The sequence below is a fragment of the Copadichromis virginalis genome, linkage group LG4, assembly GCF_057382275.1.
Source record: "Copadichromis virginalis isolate Kocher_CV1m ecotype Utaka linkage group LG4, C_Virginalis_male_GT1.1, whole genome shotgun sequence".
NCBI lineage: Eukaryota > Metazoa > Chordata > Actinopteri > Cichliformes > Cichlidae > Copadichromis > Copadichromis virginalis.
In genome coordinates this window covers 23778774-23801380 of record NC_140621.1, presented here as the reverse complement: position 1 = coordinate 23801380, position 22607 = coordinate 23778774, and the positions used below count along the sequence as shown (strand labels likewise).

Below are 22607 nucleotides of genomic sequence, written 5' to 3'. Positions count from 1 at the left end.
GATTAAGTGACGAACAGGAGCATGATGCCACCTAGTGGTTAACATGTGAAGGTGGCGCTTTTACAGATGGCAGAATTGGACTTTGTGCAGAACCGCTGCTACTTTATGAACTGTTTACACACCTGAAATTTCAGATTTGCTTTACAGCACTGTCATACATAATGTGACCAATGCAGAATTTGCAGATACATATTATATATTAGATTTTTTTTTTTCAGGACACTTTAAGGAAAATACAATTTCAGCATAGAACATTATAAGCATTTCTCAAAAATGAAACCTTGTCATATACATAAAAACATACAATCTGTCTCAAAATATAATCACATAAACTTCAACCACAAACGACAACTCAAAAAGGTGCAAGTTCACTTTAAAGCATTTCAAGTACAACAAATAATATTGGAATGATAACTTTGAGCTATACAGGATATGTTACACGTCTTTGAAAGTTAAACAATGTTCCCTCTTTCACTTTTATACTGCTAAAATTTGCCTCAGCCCTTACCAAACACTCCAGTCATCTCAGTGCTTTGACAAACATTCTGCGGTCTTAAGGTTTGAAGAAATGTACAAACACAGTTGTTTATGGACACTAGTGATAATTCAAACACTTTCTATCTTAATATAGAGAGAAATTTCTACTCCACTCATCTGAATGACTCCCCTGTCTAGTTTGGTGGTGTCAGAAGCAAGCAACAGGTTCACAAGGATAGTTTCAACACAATGAGGTTTCCCACAAAACCAGCAGATACTGAAGGGATGAAGAACCCTAGATTCATTTTCATTGACAGTCTACATCCTCTGGATCTCAAATAGTCGGACGTCAGTGTCATACCAGATCGGAGGATCAACATTGCTGAAACAGAAAAAAAGAAAATAATGGATTCGTTTTAATTTGCTTTTGAGGATATCAGTGTCCATAATTCTCGTCTAAAATTTCTAACTCACCGCAAATAAACGACGCCCCACATGTAGGTGCGAAACCACATGGCAGTGCCTGCATTGGCCTGATATTTCCTAATGAGGATGGGGTGAGGAACCGGCAGCAGGCCCACTAATGTGCCATGCTGTAGAAACTTTAGGATCTCTGATTCATCTGTTAGACCTCTGCAATGAAAGACACAGTAGACGTTTACAGCATTTTTAGTAATATATCAAAACAGTTAGAATATGCTTTTTGCAGTCCGATCAAAGCTAAGCGAAGTGTTTGCATACTTGTCGATGCAGATTTTCTCCACCTGAGGCACCAGCACCTGTAGAAGTCTCATGATGGTCTGCAGGGGTAGCTTACATTTCCAAGAGAGGACCTGGGATAAAAGCGAGCAAATCTAAATTGACTTCTCATTCCTCTAAATATCCAACATCTAACAAAAACTGAATGAGAGGCTGAAAGCAAACCCAGTCTGGTGTGGGAGCCCAAAAGGACGTTGACGATGCACTTGACAAACGTCTTCTCTCCATTTCTGCTTCAGTGTAGAAAACATCCTAATAGTGTGAATAAATGCATTTAGAAATATCCTCTTTCCACTGGAGCAAACCAATACACCCCATAAAAAGGCACTTACTTCATTGTCCCTGCCTGAGTTAGACTCCGTGTCGCTGGTCCCAGTGACTGCACTTTGGTCTGGGTGGACAGCGTTTGGGGAGTCTGTCTTTGGAACTGACACCATGGTGCCATCCTCTGATACTTGGGACTTCTCTGTCAGTTTATCAATGCCTACAGGAAACCAGCATCATAAATCACAGGACATTAGTGAATACGTTACAGATGTGTCTGGCGACATTACTTTACTTTTATAGTCTTACCAAAAAATTAAATGCAACACCAACTAATTTTGTGTTGTAACTAAAAAATGCATAGAGACTAAATTAAAGACATATGAATTCAATCTGCTAGTTCTAAGGCAGTCATTTTCATGTGCATGATGTGCATATGTACATGAAATACATGACACTTTATTAGTTATAGATGTTCAGCAGCTTGCATCTAATGAGCTAATAACATGGCAGCAACTCAATGTATCTAGGCATGTAGACATGGTCAAAGCAGCCTGCTGAAATTCCAACCGAGCATCAGAATGGGGAAGAAGGGTAGTTTAAGTGACTGAACATGAAATGGTTGTTGGTACCAGATGTGTTGGTCTGAGTAAGATTTACAGAGAATGGTCTAAAAATAAGAAAATATGGAATGAGCAGCAGTTCTCTGGGTGAAATGTCTTGTTGATGTCAGAAGAGGATGGCCAGACCGCTTTCAGCTTATAGGAAGACAACAGTAATTCCACTTCTTATAATCAAGATACACAGAAGAGCATCTCTGAACACACAAAATATTGAACCTTGAAGCAGATAGGCTACAGCGACAAAAAGCACACCAGGTGCCACCCCTGTCAGCTAAGAACAGGAAACTGAAGCTACAGTTCACACGGGCTGGTGGAAAAACTCTTCCAGGTCTGCTAAGTCTCAAAGTCTCAGTCGGATAGTAGAGACAAAATTTGGTGTGAACAACATAAACGCTTGGCACATTTTGGGCCCCTTATTACCAACTGAGTATTATTTAAACCCCACAGAGGACTTGAGTATTGTTAATGACCTTTATGACCAGTGTACCAATCTCCTAATTGTTGCTTCCAGCAGGATAACGCTCCACGTGACGAATCTCAAATTATGTCTGTTTTTTGAAGAAGATAATGAGTTGACTGTATTTGAATGGCCTCCACAGTCACCAGATCGTAGACCTATAGAGCACCTTTGCAATGTGGTGGAACAGGAGATTCTCATCATGAATTTACAGCCCATAAATGTGCAGTAACTATGTGGTGTCATGTCAATATGGATCAAAATCTCAGAGAAATGTTTTCCTCACCGTTTTTGAATCTGTGCCATGAAAAATGAAAAGACTTCTGAAGGAAAAATGTGTCCGGCGAAGATATATGTTATGTGCGCTGTGACTACCACACAGTGAATAGATTGTTTTGAAATTACAACATTACCGTACAAACAACACGTAGAGTCATTACCTGGCATAGCAACCAGGCTGGCCTTTAGTGTACCGGGCTCCGCTGGCACTGCAGGGTGTGAGCCCTCCATGGATACAGTCTCTTGGGAGCTGGTGCGGGAAATGACGTCGGGCGACTTCTTCTTCCTTTGCAAAGCCTTCTGGATGGAACTGGGGTCAGAGGGCAGGTTAGCCAGCTGATGGAACACATTACGCTTGCGAATTATGGCATAAACCAGGTTGCAGTTTCCTGGGGAGAGAAACATGGACACTTGTGAAAATAATCTATCTATCTATCTATCTATCTATCTATCTATCTATCTATGCCTTGAATGTCTCCAGCTTTCTCTTACCATCAAACTGGTACTGGATAATGTTGTTGAAAGCCTCGAGAAGGAAAAAAACCAGGTGATGGTTCTGAGCTGCAGAGAACAGGAACCAGGTGGTGGAAAAGGCCTCCAGCAGGTGGAGCAGTTTATTAGCTGCTACCATTGACAGGCTCTTCAAGTAAGGGGAAACTGAAGGATAAGCAGGAGTATTAAAAGGGTGTGAAATAAAAACTGTAACAACTAATTGTCATGGCGTGGTTATGTTGAAAACAAAATCTGAAATCAAATGCGTATTTACCATTTACAATGATGGTTAGTAGGCAGTCAAAGAGAGGCTGGAGACGCTGGTGGCCTGTTGTGATTATCTTGTGAAACACCTAGAAACCAAACAGAGCCACAGCTGTAAAACTTCACTGTATTTGAATTAGTTAGCTATCAAGAAAACTCCCATTTCAGCACAGCAGCAGGTGTGTCTTACCACTATAAGGAGGTCAGCATGAGTCCCTGTGAACACCGGGATGTCCATAGGCACATGGAGAGAATAGGGCTTATTCAAGCGCACGCCAAAGTTTCTCTCACCACTCAGCAACAGCAAAATGAACACACCAATGTGCATAAGTCCAACACGTGCTGCAGAAAAGACAAATCACACCAGAAATTGTTAAATGCATGCTTCTAGTAGAGGTTTGTCGTGTGCAGTGAAGCAACTGAGGAGACTCACACTGGTCTGCTCTCGCGTCATTCAAGTAATAGAGTATAGGAACCAGGATATCTAACACATCGCTGCTCTTCAGGACAAAGAACAGGAACTTCTGCAGTGGGAACACAAAGTAGATTGTGACGTCAAATGAAAGCACCTTTTAATGCATCGCCTCCCCAAAGAAGCCTTTATCTTTGTTCTAACCTTATTGAAGTCGCAAAGTTTCCAGAAAAGCACCAGAAGCTCCTGGTGGAACTGGATCTTCTTGGTGGAGTTAGGCAGGTAAGTCTGGGTCAAAGGGTTGGTCAGCAGACGAGCCAGGCCTTTCAGTACAAAATCAAAGTCCTACCATTGGGAGACCACAAAGATACAGATTTTCACAATACAGTCTTTAAAGTAATGACATTGGAGGATTTTTAAGAAACACTGATATGCATACCTCCTCTCTGTGAATCCTTGACAAATAATTCACAAACAGGTTTTCTGGTCCTGTAGACTGAGCCGAACAAATTCAGAAAGATTTGAATAACATTAATTAAATGCAATAAAGCCATCAAGTGTCTTCGTCACAGTCTTGAAGTTACCTCTTGTTCCTCTATGCTGGATGGAGAGGCAGGGGGGTGGGGAATCCCTCCATCATGCTCCAGTGTCACAATGAGGATCTGTACCGCCTGCTCCACCAGCTGCTCCCGGTAGTCAGAGAAGAGCAGGTGGTTGTACGGGATGCCATAACCCACCGGGTCATAAGCGCACACCACATTCAGGAGAGACGTGAATAGAGGCAGAGCATGTCTAGGGACAAACAAAGATGGTGACAATGTCACTAAATGTCATGCAATCCATCTTTCATTTTTTGCAATTTTATTTACATCTAAGAGATAACTGAACCATGACACATCACCATGGTGATATAGCAAGGTTTATGTCACGAACACTGGGGGGGTTTTGTGACTGAGTTTGAGTGTTGTATTATTTTACTTTCAGCACTTATTCTTGGTTGGTTTCTTTATGTTTATACTCTCAGGCTTTTTTGGTTTCTGAACAAGTATTTGATTTCTTCTCATGGTAGTTTGTTAATATTTAGTTCCTTAAGTCTTCGGTTTCTTTTACCCCCTCTGTGTTCTTTGTATCCTGCTGTCAGCTCTTAGCCTCTGTGGTAGGTGTTTTTCTGTCTTGTTATTTCCTGCTTTATTCTGTCATTTGTCTCCTAGTGTCATGTTTTAATTTTACTTATTATTCTGATTTAGTTCAGCTGTGTGTCCCAGGTTCCTCCTCACTGCACCAATAACCCCTCTGTGTATTTATAATCACTATCTTCCTTTGTCCTTTGCCAGGCCGTCTGTGTTCTCAGCCTGTTCAGTCCGATCTGTTTGTTATGGTTCCTTGGTTTCAGTGGTCGATTTTCTGCTTTTTATTTGTATTGACTTATACTCCACTAGAAGAAAAGTCATTATTATTTAGCAAGATTGGCCTCTATAGTCTGCATTTGGCTCCTTTTGCGTACATCACTACATTTGTGTGTGTGTGTGTGTGTGTGTGTGTGTGTGTGTGTGTGTGTGTGTGTGTGTGTGTGTGTGTGTCATGGTAAATAGTCAAAACCTTCTGTCAGTTCTAAGGTTTACATATCAGGAAATTATTAAAACATTTTCTAGTCCTTACTGTGTCACCCTAAGATGAACAACAGCATGACATATTACACTTTATCTTTATTTATTTAAAAACTGATATGAAATTGAAGAAAATGCACCATTCAGTAGCTTGAAGAACTGCCTTTATCAGCAATAACTAGAACTACTTGTTTTCTCTATGACTTTATCAGTCTTTTCCATCATTATGGACTCTTCTTTACATGCATAACCCAGTTTCAGCCAAACTTTAGATATCAGACAGAAGGCCCCACATTTGACTCTAGAATAATTTGGTATACAGAAAAGTTCAGGGTCAGCTCAGTGACTGCAAAGTGCCCAAGAAAACAAGCATAAATCATCACCTTTTATAATTGGTATGAGGTGTTTGTGCTGATATGCCTTGTTTGGTTCTCTCTAAATGTGGTGCTTTGCATGATGACCAAACATTTCTGCTTTGGTCTTGTTTGCATAAAAGACACTGGTGTTTTCAGATGCAACTTTTCACATCTAAGCCATTCTTTTTAGAGAGAAGATGCTTGTGTTTTTCTTATCGCTTTGAAAAAACATTAACTTTTTTCTTTTTGAGTCTGACATGCAGCTTGGGTTTTTTGCACTTTCTGTGAGCACTGTGCTGTCTGACCTTTGGGTAAATTTGCTGGGATGCCCACTCCTGAAGATACTGGTAGCTGTCTTGGAATATTTTCCACTTGTGAATAATGTCTCTCGCTGAAAAACAATTGAAACTGCCTTATAAACCTCCCACTGCCAAAATATCAGTTTTTTTAGAAGTTGTCGCACTTGCTGATGATCAGTTAATGACGTATATTTGGTTAGCAGCACCTGGCTGCTCTTAATTCCCATGGAACCAGTAAGGATGTACTTGGTTTTGTCACACACCGCTTCTGTAGTCTGGTTTAAGTTGTGTTAAGTGATAAATGACATGCTGTCATATGTCATAGTTCATCTGAGGTTGTATTTACCTCATTTTGAGATGTGCTAAGGGCCTTTTTTTTTTTATCGTGTCCTGTGAGTAAAACTTTAGAATTGGATTTTAAAATTTGTGTACTTCTCCTTCTTTCTTTTTTTTTTTTTTTAATCATTGCTGTATGTGTGCATGTGCTTTTATTTTCCATTACCTGTTTTCTGTTGAGCAGAAAAATGTCACCCAAGGATTGAGGATAGTGTTGTCTGATGAAGGAGGGAGGTACATGGCCTCGGAGAAGCAGGTCAGTAATAATCTCAACAGTTCTGTCCTGAAGGATGGAGATTGAAAAGACAGAAAAGACAAAAAAGAAAAAAGAAAAGTAAATCACACACACAAAAATAAGATTACATTTTAGCTTTTACCACACATGAGATTTTACACACTTGAGGCCAACTCACCTATTCAGATCATGGATGTAGTTTAGAGGGGGCGACTGTGCAAATCCCACCCCTGCCTCCCAAATGTATTCACAGCTGTCTATAGACTGCATGCTCTCTACTGAGTCCTGGATAAAGTCACACACACAGACGTACACACACACAAAAAAAAACCAGTCAAATAGCTTTATAGCTACATTTCCTGGTCTTAGATTTGCAAAGTAATTTATTCAGTGACTTAGACTCAATTGTAGATAATGGGAAGATTGACATTGTCAAACATTGTTAACTCCTGGTAAGAAATAGCTTATGAAACCTGATTTCTGGTATATGAATTCTAATATTCTGCCATTGCCATCCAGATTGTGGGTAGGTATAATTTGCTGTTGCTGTCACTTTTTATATAAAAGATAATTTCACTTTAGTTGCCATAACAGACTTTTCTGACATCTACCTTAGCACTGAAATGATTACATGAACAGCAATGGGGAGTTCAAAGTTACAGACTGAGCAACATTCTTTTCATACTCATGGAGAATTCTTCCTTTGTCGCTGAGAAAGTATCAGCCACCAGAACCTAGCTCGGTGCTTCGGTCAAACTTGAGTGGCAGGTTAGTTGGGAAATCTTTGATCAGGAAGAAGGAAACAGTGCTTGAAGAAATATGTCTAACGTCTGGAACAATGTTAGAGACTAAGGTCAAGGAATAAATGTTTGTGCTGCACTATTCTGTCAGCAGTAACTTCTTTTGCTGGATGGAGGTAGGATGACAAATTAATGACACTGGACTGTACCGTGTCAGAAGGACAGCTGTTACTCACAGGGCCCCTCTTGTGACTATGCACAGTGAAGTCAGGGCAGAAGAGGAGGTCAGCGATAGCCAGGAGCAGCGACTCGGCCAGTGGTCGAGCTCCTTCATCATCATCCAGCTCGTCTGTCTGAAAAAATGTGGAAAAAGTGGAATCCTTCAAAAATATTTACATTTTTTTAAAGAAAAGGAAGAGAATACACCTTTTTATATCTGGAATGAGGGAATTTAGGTTCACTGGAATAAAGCATTCCCACTTGGGAAAGCACAGGGCTTATAACCACTGTTCCCTATAAGCTGAGTGCATGAGCAATCGCGCACTGCTGACACAGTCTCCGCGCACAGAAAATCAGCGAAATAAAATAAATACATGTATTTACTTTAATTCCAATTCAGGCTGGATTTTTTTTCTTTTTGTGTGTGTGATTTTCTGTGTGGGGAGACCGTGTCAGCAGTATGCGATTGCTCACGCGCTCAGCTTAGAGGGAACATTGCAACTAATTTATTAGGTGAATCCATCTTTATATAAGTAAAATAAGAAAGCTTCCGAGAAGCTTGTTGACACTCTGTCATATTTTTTTAGAAACAAACAAAAGCAGTATTTAGTGTTACAAGTGATTTAAAAACCCGCTGAATGTGATGAGTATATTTATGAATATTTTTATCTAGCTATCTATTTTCTTAACTCCTGATCCAGCCTTGTGAGCACTGTGATAGACTGGTGACCTCTCCAGTGTGTGCCTCGATTTTCTTCCATACAACCATGGATACACAATGTTAATCTGTGACAAACTGATCTTCCTTTTCCCATGCCAACTCACCCCAGCCCGCCCAGCACCAGGCACTGTGGACCAGAAAAATCCTCTCCAGTCCTGGTCCTCAAAGATGTAGGGAAGGATGCGGGTCAGGATGCGACAGCAATTCAGGACTACCTGCTTTTCTTTCTCAGAGGGACAACCAGACTCTGCTCCCTGGACAAGCTTCTCCACGGCCTGAAGAATCCAGAAACATTGTAAGTGGGTGATTATATTTAGTATGGAACATAATATCTAGTATCTACATCTTCTGTACTGATATATGGCACTGATCATTTAATTCAGTTTGATATTGTGTTTTAATTCAATTTAAAAACAGTGAATATGCTTCAGCTACACTGGTGCTAGAACTTGTTTAGTTAATGAAGCATGACCCACACAGCACACCTCACCACACATCAAGGATCTATAGTGTTTTATAACATTTTTTTGAAATAATATAATTATTTTAACACTGAATTCTTTCCAAACCAGAATGTCACCATGAGGAAAACAGCTATCCATCCATAATCATAGATTTTAATCTATGATTATAATAATTTCCAATCAACTTTTAGTTTGAGGACATAAAGATATTATAGCAGTTATCAAGAGTCATGCTCATTTGTTTGTTAGGAAACATGGCACCATGTTAAGCACCAGCAGTCTTACCAACAAACAGACAAGCATACTTAATCTCTGTATCTGCAATTTTTGGACCAAAAACAAAAATTTACTTGGTGATTTATTATCTAAATTTAATCAAATACACGCTGCAGATAAGCAAGCTAAAAATAAGCAAGAACCCCTTTGAACCTGCTCAGCTTTCAAGGGCTCTCATCCCCACCTCTTCATTTAATTATGCTGTGAGCCCCACTGTGTTTGTTTCTGACAGGCAGCTTCAAAACGGAAGCTGGTGGCTAGAGACGGGAAGCAACGGGAAAAGGAAGGGGAGCTGACTCATTTATTCAGACATCTAAGAGCCTGTGCAGGGCTCTGCAGTCAAAATAAAGCACAGTTTCCAAACAACAGCATTCCATTATGTAACACAAAATGCGCCGAGAGTTTATTTAATGCTTACTTTATAACAAAGGGTCGCTAAATTTGAGGGGGACTCCTCTCGAACAGCTCTTATCTCTGCAGCTGGCACCAGTGCGAAAACATCCTGGACCGTGGTGGTGGTGTCTGCCCAGAACTGATCCCAGAAGGCATCGTCTGTGGCTTCCACTGGCTGGAGAAAAATATGTGCACATTTCAGTTCCCTTTGAAGCAAAGCTGAGCATTTAACCTCGGCCAGACGTCTTATTTTATTTTATTTTATTTACAACAGCCTTGATCTTGCGCTGCACAGCATTAAAATCGCATCTGAGACCTTTACCTTCATACAAAGATGTACACGCTTATCCTTTATTTATACATAATCAGAGCTCATGGCAATGTCAACACAATTGGTTGTTCTAGCAGCAGCGCAAACAGTATCTGTGACACTGACGGCACAGTCCACCTGCCGCATCTGCAAACGTAGTCCAGACCTACGTCATCACCTTTGATTTTGCTGTACGCCATAATGTATAATCATCTGAACTGAACGCGTACAGCATTGAAAAACCAAACAAGCAAAAAACAAACAAACAAACAAAAACAAATTACGGTGACTCACAAAACAGATTCTGTGACAATTTAATCCAGTTTAATAAAAATACGACACAGGCCTGTTTGCCGCGTTACATTCAGGTGATAAATATTTATAATCTGCAAAATAATAAACAGACGTGACCCGAAAAGGCTGCATGCAACACGAGATTAGTTTATTTTTATTTATATATATTTTCTTTTGCTCCTGCGTCGCAAGCGTTATCCCTTCATCTCGTCGACGATGCTCTTCGGTGCGCCCACTGGCTCTGTCTTTTAACGATTTATTTAGTTGGATAGAATATATATATAAACTGCTCATAACCCACCTGTGTTTTGGTCGTGAGCTGGATCACTGCCTTCCTGAAGTTCAATTTAGAGTCGGTGCTGCCCATTGCGGTTATTTGCCTTTATACACAGAAGGACCGCCGCTACTGACAATCCCTGATAATCTCACCTTCGTCCTTCGCTCGAGTCATTGGCGGAGACAATTTTTCACTCTATTGGCTGACTGGGCAAGCAGGCTGCACTACAGACTGCAACTTCCGGGTTGAAAATGTGCCAGCCACTTACTTCAGAGTGGATATTTTGTTTTAAGCCTTCTATCTGCCATACAACAGAAAATACAATATAATACATGGCAACCTAATCTGCACGTCTACTCTTCAGTATAAAATATCCATAAGAAGGTATATGTGGAAATAGACTTCAGCTTACTGCTTTGTTGACTTGTTTCTATTTAATAGTCTCAGCCCTCAAGACAAACATTATGACAATAAATGTGTTTGCAAATGGCGACATCCTATGGGGAAATTAATGTGGTATAAATGGGGTTGACTTGATCAGTACATTTTCAGGGTTAATGTGCTGTTTAAAGTCAGTTCTTGTGTAGAACGTAAGTCTCTGAATGCTTTGTTACTTTCGGTTACCACAGAATCCGGGAACAAGACGCAAGAGATTTGTGCATTTGACTGACATCGAACCAAAAACTTGCTTCTAAAGCGAATGTACAAATTTCACACTATAATTGCTAGAATACTGTTACCTTTAGGCGTTCTTCCTTTCAGTCCCAAGCCACCTCATATTTTTACTTATGAAAAAGGAAAAGCATGCATTACACAAGTTAGCTTTATTTTCTGTTGCTTATTTCTGTTGCCCTTGTTATTAACCTTCACGTCTATATTGGTATATATATGCTTTGTTCTCCCAAAAAAACAAAGCCATGTGAGTTAGGGTTCGTTTTTTCCTATTGGTCTTTAAAGGCACCATAATTGGTCTTTGCGCAGGCGCGGTGCCATGTAAACACAACAGTTGCGGTTGGTTGTGCGTGTTATCAGTTGCAAGTGTCGTTGGCTAGGTTGAGTTTGAACGCTAGTAATTTTATTTCGATTTAAGAGCGCAATAGTTCCGAAAGGGAGTAAAAATTGTACTGCGTGCTGTAGTTAGCTAACATATGATAAGAGGATTCCCGTTAGCTTGCGGTGACGTTAGCATTAGCTTTGAACCTATGATAAAGCGCTTTAGGACAGGCTTGTTAACTACCTAGCTCGTCAACGCCTGATCTTTTTTTGTTGTCAATTAGCGCCACGTTGATTTTTTTGTGTGGTTTATCACTCTAACTGATGTCTTTGGCACTGTAACTGAAATGGAAAACCGTATCGCATTGTTATTGAGCGTAATTAGCTAATCAGGCAAAGTTAGCTAAACTAACAGGCCGTCGACAGACAGGAAACGAGCTCCGTTAACCAGCAAATAACGACAGCCAACCGGCTCCTCCTGTCTGCTCAGAAGAAAATAAAAAGAAGAATCTCATTTAGGTTGCTCAAGTGTTATCATATGTTGACTGAAAGCAGGTGAGCTTACAATATAACTCCATTTGAGTAGATTGAGTAGTGATTGAACGAGAGTTGGCTCGACGTTTCCGTGGCCTTTGTTGCAGGACCCACGTAAAATATTGAATATGCTAACAAAATAAGCATGGTTCCAGCAACCGTAACTGGTCACAGCAACTGTATTACTTTAACAACTGTAGTGCTGTAGGTCTATGGTGTCTTCGAAGTACCGTTGAGAATATACCGAGCTAGCTGGTCTTGAATATAACAATGGCAGCTTGCAGTGACTTTGCATAATAATCGTCATGTATACACTGTAGCAGGGATAAGTCATTGCTTTTAAATTCGTCTACTCTACAGTTAACTGAGGAGTTAGGTCTCATATGTTGCTTACACTTGTTTTTAATAAGTTGGTGAGGCCAAATTAATCTTTACCTATTTTGGCTTTCTACCTGAACAGGAAACGGCAGCACAGTGGTGGTGATGAGGAGAATGGCCACCTGGTGCCCCAAGCCAAAAGGCAGACCAGAGCACATCCCATCTCTCCTGAGCCAGGGCGTGATGCCTGGGACTCTGAGGTACAAGCGTTAACTGAAACTTGCATTAAGCATGTTATTCAGTTCATTTAGAAACTATAGAGGGAAGGTAACATGATACTCACAGAAACCTGAATAGAAATGCAGAATAAGCATTTCTCATTTTTTTGCATGTCATTAAGAAAATTTTGATATTACACAAAGATGACTGGTGTGAATACAAAGTGCAGTTTTTAAATTATGGTTTCATTTATTAAGGGGAAAAAGCTATCCAAACCTACCTGGCCCTATGTGAACAAGTAAACCTAATAACTACTTGTGCCATCCTTTGACCCAAGAACTGCAGTCTAGCTTTTGATAACTGGCTACGAGTCCTTCACATTACTGTAAATGAATTTTTGCCCTTTCTTTTTTACAGAATTGTTTTAATTCAGCTACACTCTCTAGGTTTTTGAGCACTTTTCGAGTTCAGGACAAACCCAAAGCATCCGAATCTGATTTGAGTCTAGAATTTGACTAGGTCAGTCCAAAGCTGTCCATTTTTTTGTTTTCTTGAGCCATTCAAAGGTGGACTTGCTTGTGTGTTTTTAGATAAGTCCGACTGCATTGACTAGTGTGTTTGAGCTTCATGGCACAAACTGATCAACAGACTTTCTCCCTTAAACGTTACCTACCATATTTGACTTTTAATGTAATGTTGGCAGCACAGTGGTTGGCACTGTTCTGTCACAGCAAGAATGTCCTGGGTTCAATTCCACTATCAGGCCGGGGTCTTTCTGTGTGGAGTCTGCATGTTCTCCCTGTGTTTGTGTGGGTTCTCTCCGGGTACTCCGGCTTCCTCCCACAGCCCAAAGACATGCAGTTAATAGGGATATGTTAATTGGAACCTCTAAATTGCCCATAGATATGAATGCGGGTGCAACTAGTTGTGTGTGTGTGTGTGTGTGTGTGTGTGTGTGTGTGTGTGTGTGTGTGTGTGTTAGCCCTGCGACGGACTGGCAACCTGTCCAGGGTGCACCCTGCCTCTTGCCCTATAACAGCTGGCATAGGCTCCAGCAACCCTGCAACCCTGAAAAAAAGATAAGCAGTAGAGAATAGATGGATATGATGTTGATGTACAAATTAAATTTTATGCTGGTACTAATGAAACTCAAACCTTATTTTCCAAAACTTTCAATTAAAGATATTAAGATTTAAGATAATTTAAAACATGCATTTTGTGTTCATTCAGGTTATCTTTGTCTAATGCTAAAATTGGTTTGACCTGAAACATGTCAGTTTTCCAAATCTGCAATAAAAGAAAACAAGTACACTTACTTGCACCCATAATGTCACTGTGCAGATGAAACTGTTGTAAAATCATGACTGCTTGTTCCTTAGTTTGAAATATCCCTCTGTTTTCCTGTATTAGTCTGTGTACATGTGGTATTTTAACTTTGTAGTATTTAATTTTATTTTTAGTCAGGAGCTTTGAATTTTACTAGATGCAGATTTAAAGTAGTATCTGTTTCACTTTGTATGATATTAAATTCCACGTTGATGTGCAGACCCTGGATTCTAACATTCTAATGGTAATGTAATATCTGCATTTCAGTCATCCAACAGTGAGAGCAGCAGCAGCATCAGCAGTCCTGAACGTGCAGCTGGGAGCTGCGTCAGTCAGTGTGCTCAGGGCCCCTGCAGTCCGCTTAGTGTGGGCAATTCTTTTGAGCCCACGAACCCAGTGTCCTACCTGCATATCAACCGCATCCTGAAGGATGCCCACTTCCAGAGCCTTCAAAACCGAGGTCACCTGAGAGACACATGACGACATAACGTCCCTCTGTCTGTCGCCAGAGGATTGAAGCCCTGAGATGAGTATGAGGATCACATGCTGAGTCACTTCACACATCTCTTCCCCACCCATCTCCACTGTGGTATGTCACAGCTCTATAGATGTGTGGATGGAGACCAGCATCTGGTCATGTGTCTGAGGATGGTTCATCATTAAAATAAATCATAATGATAATCATTTTAGCAATAATAACTGTGATCAACAACCATTCTTTTGATCCACTTATTTTCCGACCAGTCTGGTTTACGTGCTTCTCTATGAGCCTTATTGTGACTAGAAGATGATGATGAATCCATGTATTTTGTCTTAAATGTTGTGTGAAAACAAAGCAAGCTGTCAAGGTGCCACCATACACAATTTTAGGCTGGTCAGTGTGACTGCTTTAGGCTTCTAGTAGGGGAATGGGGGTTGTAAAATGCTGAATCAGATGTCTGTGTAAGTACATAGACCAGTCTCAGGGAGGATTTGCACTTGTCTTGGACTGCTCATTTGCTTTCATAATCAGACAGGGACTACTTTATGGGGGGCTGTAGAAACCATGGCTGTTAACTTGGCAAAGGACAAGATCTTTTCAACCCTTAATTATTTAAATACCTGATTTACTGTTTTGTAAATGCATTTCAATCAAACGTGTTAGAGTTGGGTCACGGAGAAGGTCACATTTTTGAAGGATTGATAACACTCCACTACAGAGAATTTCCAACAGTTTGACTGGTAAAATATTTTCAGTGCCATTGCATTCTTGTGTTCATTTTCATGTAGTTTAATTTACTTCTGATTTTGAAATTTACCATGTGTGGATCACTTGAATCACACTTTTTGTTAGTTCATGTTAATAATAACAAGATACTGAATTAAAAAAAAATAAATAAAAAGATGGACCAGTGCTTTTGCTTACTTTTTTTTTTTTTTTTTTCTCAATTCAGTACCTTGTTATTTTAGTTTGAAAGCCAAGGCACTGCTAACCAGCTAGCCCCACCTTTTTTCTGCTAGCTGGGAAACTTTCAGCTGCCTTCAGTGAGTCTGTTATCCCAAGAAGGCTCTTTTCTGGCTCGGTACGAAATCAGCTGTAAGCTGAAAGGTCACTTCAGCCAGAATCTGCAGCAGACGCAGAAATTGTACATGTTTCATAATGCAAAGCTCAGCAGACGTGCAGATCAGGACAAGAACCAACATCTTTAACTGTAGTCCAATTCAATGGCGTTTAAGTCTATTTGTGGAACGTGATAAGTACTGGAGAGGCAGGGAAATGACATGAAAACCACGAGAATAGCCTCCTGGCCAACATGGGAGCTAGGGTAAGGTAGTTAATTCCAATTAGACCTAAAATAATATACCTCTGTATTGCAAGTTTTGTGAAAGTTATCTGATAAGATTGGTCGACCACTCAGCCCTTAATGCAGACTGAATCATCTATAATAAGGTGCATGTAATTATAATGTTACTGTTTTAAATAACAACTGGATGAAGCCATTTCCAAATGAATATAATAACGATCAAAAGGGACAGTGGGAATGCTCTTATTTGTCTGTATTATTATTTTTTCTTATAATAATGACAATAGAGGCTGGTTGGTATAAAATTGAGTGGACAAAGCTGACTAACAAAAACACAAGAGTACTTTGATTATTGTGAGTTGAGCTCAGACGAAGTAAAGATAATTTTAGTGTTTTGTGACCATGGAAAAGTGATCCAGTATGTTACCTTTTTATCTCGTGACCACAAAGAGAAATCCAAACAGTAATAACACCCATTAGCTCTACAGCCTTCCAGATGTCTTATTTTCTCAGTTTTTTTTTGTTTTTTGTTTTTTTTCTTTCTTTCCTTTATTGTACAGGGGATGGTGCATTTGGGGGACAGCTAGTTGTTTCTGTCCAGACAGAGTTGCGGTGCAGCCTTTTAGGTTTAAAAAATAAAAAATAGGCTTGGACTGCAATTATTACTGGAGCCACTAAAGAGCAGATAGTTTTTTCTGCCTGTGCACTACCATTCAGATATTGCTGCATGAGTGTCCCTCTGCACCAAACATCCAGGTGGGTTTCTAGCATCCTGTTGGGATTGATTGTTTTTCTTTTATTTTAATTTTTAAACTGGCATGGCAGAAATGAAAGCCTTTTGAAGATGTGGTTTATTTTTGTTCAATTTTATATTTTTTCTATATTATATATTTAGTAATGTACATGATATTAATGTGGCAATGATTCTTTTGTGAATATCCTCTCATTTCATAAATAAAATTTATTGATTTTTCAACAGTTGTCTTTCTTTTTTTTTTTTTTGCTTCTGGTCACCAAATGTTTTATGCTTTCCAAAGTAATGATGTCTTTTGGTTTGTTGTTAATATATCAACTCTTAATTTTCAGTGCGAGAAGGAATGTTTTCTATTGGCTATTCATGCTGTCAGGTTTGCTCATTGTGGAAAGTCTATGCATACAGGTATCCCATCTATCCACTTTTTTTTCCTCCAGTAATGAATGGCTCCCCATGCACTGAGACCATCTTTAATGAGACATGACCTGTGTCTAAGGGAAGCACAATGAAAGGTTTCTTTAATTAGCATGCTATGTGTCCTTGTCACAGACACAGTAATAGATTACATACATTAATGCACCACATGTAACCACGGTTACCGTACTGGCTACTGTGGGCGCTCATTACTTGCCTCCTTTGATTCACCCACTCCACCTCTGCTAAATTAGAGATGACAAATGGGTTAGAAATGTTCCCGCATTGTACAGATATACCTCTTTCTGCAGGTGCATGATTTAACTAACATACAGCAACATACAGCCTTTCATCTAAGCATCATCATCTGAAGTATATCAGAATATCCTCTTGTTTTGTTGTGGACAGATATATATACATATAGAGAGAGAGATAAATAGATTAAATTTCTTTTTCCAATATGCATGAGGGAGGAAAGAAGCCTATTAAAGATATTATACAATATTGCTTCCAAAAATGATTCTTTAAGTTGATGAAGTAATAAACTGTAAAAGGTACAACAGCTAAAGTTGGCCAAGGGCTGTCTTTATTTTAACCAAGTATGTAATTATGTATTTATTTATGAATTAATCTAACTTTTCTGATCTTATTTAACATTAAGTGTCATTGAAATTTTGCAAAAGCCCAAAGGCTGCTCCTGCACCAACCTGCCATTAAAACAACCCCAGTAGGGTTGAGTGTGCATCCCAGTCTGTGCTGTGGAAGCGGCAGATGTTCTAAGCACAGATGTTCTCAAACAGAGCAGCAGAGGGCAGCACACTCTGTTAGCTAGACAACGGTGTTCATTGCAGTCTGAAACTCATAAACAGTAAACAACTCCACAGCAGGATCAAGACATGTGAGCTACATAGAAGATATTTATCTTTAATCAGTTGTTACATAGAAACACACACACACACAGAGTCCTTTCCTTTCAGCACACAGATATGAAGGTGGGCGATGATGAATGGCTCCCATCAGTTGAGTGGAGAAGCAGGAGAGAGTTAAATGCGCTGTCCTTGTTCTGCGGTCTATGTATGCGCATACATTGTTATATTTTTACCATGGCCAGCTAAAAATCTGGGTTAGTCTATGGCTCCTTTTCTGTGTGTCCTCTCGGCTGATTCCCATCTCGCTTTAAAGGTGAATGCACGGTGAACACCAGTTACACACAACAGTGCAGGCAAACAGAGAAACCTGTGCATGTTTTACATTCATCAGTGTCTGGTTCACCTTCAGTTTCAAGATTTGCAGATACCAAAGCTCCTGGAATAATCTAACCAACATTGTTCTAAATAATGTTCACAGGGCAGTCCCTCAAGTAATGGACATTCAGGTGTATATATAGTTATACGTATAAGTGTAAGGACTAAAAGAACATGAGAAAAGACAGAAAAAGTCTGTGTTAAGCTGCTCTGGTCACCTTTGACTCTGTTTGCCAGACTCTGGCTGAAATGTATTTGGGCAGCTGTTGCCTGGCATGAAATGGTGATTGGGTTGGCATCAAGTATGGTGTTTTCCTTCTCCAGCCAACACAAACATCTGCTTTGCCTCCCATCACCATTTCGCCCGATATCAAACAACAAAGCTCGCCTGCTCTGCTGCCCACGGCCATCCTAAGGATTAATGACCCACCGAGCACATTAGCAGTGCCCTATTGCCCCTGCCTGGCTGGGGATGGGAACAAGGAAAGCCAGGGCAGGCAAACAAGGAGAGGGAAGGATTAGTGGTCCGGATGATAAAGTACTGTACAGGTCAGGAATCAAGATGAATAAATTTTCAGGTGATTGTGAAATGTTGAGTATTTTCTCTTTATACACTTGGCCTTGATCAATAATTTTACTGCCAGAATAAAAATATTGCAATATCTGAAAAAAACAACACATAGCAGGGAAAGTCATCTGAGGATAGAGGTCGTTAAAATACGGAATGTATGGCTACTAAAGCACAGCACTCAGGCTAAAACGACTTGCTCTTAAGTAAAAACAAAAACTAAGGATCTTCTTCCTTCTCCTTTATGAGCTGACCTGCACTGCTCCTGTGAGTGCTCACTTTCCTAAATGCTGATGTCCGGGTGTGGACGGGAGGGCTGGATTACCTCAGTGACTGTAGCCTAAACATGCAGCTCCAATGCAGCTGAGACACAGTCGTCATTTTCCTGAGCGAAAGAAAGCACAGTGCGGCCTCTATCTATAGAGCTGTTTTAAAGCTTTGACCGGACTGACCAGACAAGGAAGATAACCAGCTCTGCATGCTTGGGCCGCTGTCTCCAGTCCACTTTATGGCCTCCCTATTCAATTTCACACAATACATTCCACGGGCAATGTACAGTTTAAGCTTTTCATCGCACAGCCGAGTCTGGGCCCCAATCGGACGCTATAAACGTTCATCCCAGAGTTCTGTGTGTCACATGCATGCTGCAGCTGTTCCTCCTTTTATGGATGCTTAGGAGAATATTCACCCACGCTGTCTTGTATTTGTAAAATGTGATGTTTACGTGGTTCCGTTTTGCTCTGTTGAACTGTCAAAACTTGCGGGCTTTCAACCCAGAGAGCTCTGCAGAGAATAAGTGCAATAGTTTAGAGAGTGTCATGCTAAGTGGGACTGTTTAGGGTTGGCTGGGTAGAACATGCACTCAGCACACCACCATATAGACTGCTGTTTTCTAAATGGACCCTATTAACTGAATGGAAATGGGCTGCACTCAGGCCTGCGTTGTTAGTTCAGAGAGGACAAGCTACGCGGCTCACACAGCCTGGTGTCGTCTCAACACGGCTGACCTGCCACACTGGCATGTTTCATCACCAGAGGACCGATATGGCGCCGCTCGCAGCCACCAAAGGGCAATTTGTTGCATTTGGACTATAACTGTCAGGAAGAGATATACCCTCACTTAAATAGCCGCCCATAATCTGCCCCTCTCCCTGTATTATCCTAATTGAACCCATGGGCGGCCAACACCATCAATAGCTGAGCTCATCTGCAAATTAATAAAACATGGGCCTTCACCAACTCTATGTCTGTGATAGAGCTTGGAGCTACTTAGACACACTAAAGGAGAGAGTGTTTGTGATTTTTATTTGGAGAAGAAAAGGAAGTACAATAAAATGTTCTCATTTTGTTTTCCAGCGGTGATGAGCACAACTTCTTATGGCTCCCATGGTCAAACATGCATTTCCTAATGAGATCCTTTATCTTCTTCTCCTTCCAATAATGGAAATGCCTATGAAAACCATTATACACCACTTACCTAAACATCATCGTGGTAGTTACCCTGTCATATAGTGTTGCTAGATCACTGGTTGCAGGTTCCAGCTGATTCAACAGGTGATACGATGTTCTGTGTTTTTTCCTCACTGCTGATGTGAGAACACATATGCCTCAGTCAGGACTGAGACATGCTGGCACCATCAACAAGTGCCACATCAGCGCAAGTACGGGGCGGCGGGGCTTTTGACTAGTGTTTATTTTGACTGTCTGGACCGAAGCCCAGCGTGATGTGGGAGACTACGAGAGAGGTGGTCATCATAATAAGACCTGCTTCTTAATAACAACAATCCTCGAGGACACTAAGAAAACAGCCCGACGTTATTAAAGACATCTATCACATCTCGTGGGCCGTTAATCACTCAGTCACCATCTCTCCCTCCACCTCCTTTCGCCACTGATGATCACTCTTCTACCGAGTGTGCAACCAAGCCCACAGTGACCAAACTTTCCTCTTCTTGCTCTTTTTTCAATCCCATGCAGCTTTCTTCTATGTAGCACAAGGACCTTTGTTTTCACACACACAAAAAACCCACAGCAAAGACTTTCAAAGACTTTGACCTCCCACTGGTCCCCGAAAAGGAAGGCCAGGTCCAAAGTGGCATCACTCTCTGAGGGAAAACAGTGCTCCTCCAATATCAACACAGCGTACCTGGCCTTGAGTGCACCTCAAAGCTTTTGGTCTATTCATGGGTTTATTTTACAGAAGAGTTAGTGTGCACTAAAAAAAAGAAGAAGAAAAAAGAAAAAGCCTCTTGGACATAAAGAAAGGAATGCTGTAAAAGCTGCAAGGCCATGACAACTTGATGAGCCATCAAGACCGACGCTGAGCAACCACAAACATGGATAAAAAAGGCTGACATCACAGGGCTTGCTTATATGGAGTCATGGATATATGGACAAAACAGAAAAACAAACTGACTCCCCAAAGAAAACAGAGCGAGTAATCCTTGGACAGAGCATTGTTTGGGCACACTCATGATTGTTGAAACACCTCAATGTTATTGTGAATGATGGGGCATGATTGTCTGTGCTGGACTGGTTACAAGGTGAGGGGGTGTAAAAACATGAGTAACCATTAAACAACGAAGGGTTCCCACAAAAAAATATACACATATATGAGAATGTTTAAAGCTTTTAATTACATGCATAAGAATGAAGAAAAGTATTTCAGAGTATAAGAATCATGTCATAACCTTTGAGTTAACTGAATCATACTAAAAAAGGATGGGTAGAGTTAGAATATAGTAAAGTGCATTTTTTTCTCAACTCTCTGACTTCACTTGCGCTATTCTTGGCGATTTCTGCAATGTTTGACTTTATTCCAGTGAAATTTAAGGGAAAATATAGTGCCTTTAAAAGAGTCTCTAAACCAGCGGTCCCCAACCCCTGGGCCTCGGTCCGGTACCGGTCCGTGAGTCGTTTGGTACCGGGCCGCGAGAGTTGAGGCTCAGGTGTGAAATGTATAGTTTTCAGGGTTTTTATCGGTTTTCAGCGTTATTTTGTTATCGTTTTTATCGTTTACTCGGTTTTCCTTGGTCTTTTCACGTGTGTTATGAATAAATTTTCTTTTTTTCGGGACCTGTACTAGTTTTATTTTGTTGTATTTATCCGCGACACCTTAAAGGCCGGTCCATGAAAATATTGTCGGGCATAAACCGGTCCGTGGCGCAAAAAAGGTTGGGGACCGCTGCTCTAAACCATCCACCGCCTCCTTTGGCTGTGAATCCAATGTGGGAAAAACATACTTGTGACTTTAAAAAAAATCAAAAATCAAATCTAGATTTGAAACAAAAAGCTTACATTACAAACCGGAGGTGAGACGTTTAAAGAAAGTGGATATTCAGAGATGGGAATCTTGGTTGTAAAGGATACTCACTTCAGGCAAATGAAGGTCGGATGTATGGGTGGATGTGGATGCTGGGAGTTATACAACACTGAATATCCATAATACACTGAAGCTCTATACCAAAGGCGAGTTGCTCTCGAGCAGCAACTGAAATGTGGTTAAGTTGTAACTCATTTTATAACTCAAATGCTTTGTTATGTCCATAAAGCGTTTGGACGTAACAAAGCATGTATGGTCAAGCTAGTATGGTCAATTCTGGCTGCAGGAACCCAATGTGCAAGTGGTTTTAAAATGTGGAATCCAAAACAAATGGGTTGCAGGATGGTGGCTGTGTCAGTCTTTTATACAGTCTCTGCTAGCATACAAAGTAATTCAGGAATTTAGTTTGAAATGCACCTTTTCCCCTCGCTGACTTGATTTCAGATTTCTAAATTTTGCTGTGATGTCAGGACTGAAAAGCCAAGCCAAGCCAAACTGCAGTTCCTCTAATGGCCACTTGACTTTCACTAGTTACTTTAACAGCATGAAGAAGTATAATATATGTTTTTAGCCTACA

General features: G+C 40.5%; 2 protein-coding genes across 2 annotated transcripts; one reads left to right on the top strand and one right to left on the bottom strand.

Moving 5' to 3' along the window:
* Positions 1-125: 125 nt before the first annotated feature.
* Positions 126-10758, bottom strand: hid1a (HID1 domain containing a). The gene is made up of 19 exons (XM_085454325.1): positions 10579-10758; positions 9699-9848; positions 8645-8815; positions 7837-7953; positions 7039-7145; positions 6792-6908; positions 4612-4819; positions 4467-4523; positions 4232-4372; positions 4049-4139; positions 3806-3957; positions 3626-3704; positions 3352-3516; positions 3021-3248; positions 1569-1720; positions 1402-1488; positions 1219-1310; positions 952-1110; positions 126-859 (listed from the first exon to the last, which is right to left on the bottom strand). Exons 1-19 carry the CDS (start codon positions 10642-10644, stop codon positions 796-798), a joined length of 2403 nt encoding a protein of 800 aa, XP_085310451.1. The 5' UTR covers positions 10645-10758; the 3' UTR covers positions 126-795.
* A 752-nt stretch (positions 10759-11510) lies between these two features.
* On the top strand, positions 11511-16704 carry LOC146711465 (protein VCF1). Its single transcript, XM_085454327.1, has 3 exons — positions 11511-12102; positions 12542-12659; positions 14212-16704. The coding sequence occupies exons 1-3, from the start codon at positions 12086-12088 to the stop codon at positions 14422-14424; spliced, it is 348 nt and encodes a 115-aa protein (XP_085310453.1). The 5' UTR covers positions 11511-12085; the 3' UTR covers positions 14425-16704.
* The last annotated feature ends 5903 nt before the right edge of the window (positions 16705-22607 follow it).

Excerpts from the sequence above, each read along its gene's own strand:
- hid1a (XM_085454325.1), bottom strand. The coding sequence starts at position 10,644 with ATGGGCAGCACCGACTCTAAATTGAACTTCAGGAAGGCAGTGATCCAG. Across the intron at positions 7,146-7,836 it reads ATAGTCACAAGAGGGGCCCT|GACTCAGTAGAGAGCATGCA; the intron begins GTGAGTAACAGC and ends GACTTTATCCAG. Across the intron at positions 4,820-6,791 it reads TTCTGCTCAACAGAAAACAG|ACATGCTCTGCCTCTATTCA; the intron begins GTAATGGAAAAT and ends GTTTGTCCCTAG.
- LOC146711465 (XM_085454327.1), top strand. Across the intron at positions 12,660-14,211 it reads GTGATGCCTGGGACTCTGAG|TCATCCAACAGTGAGAGCAG; the intron begins GTACAAGCGTTA and ends TCTGCATTTCAG.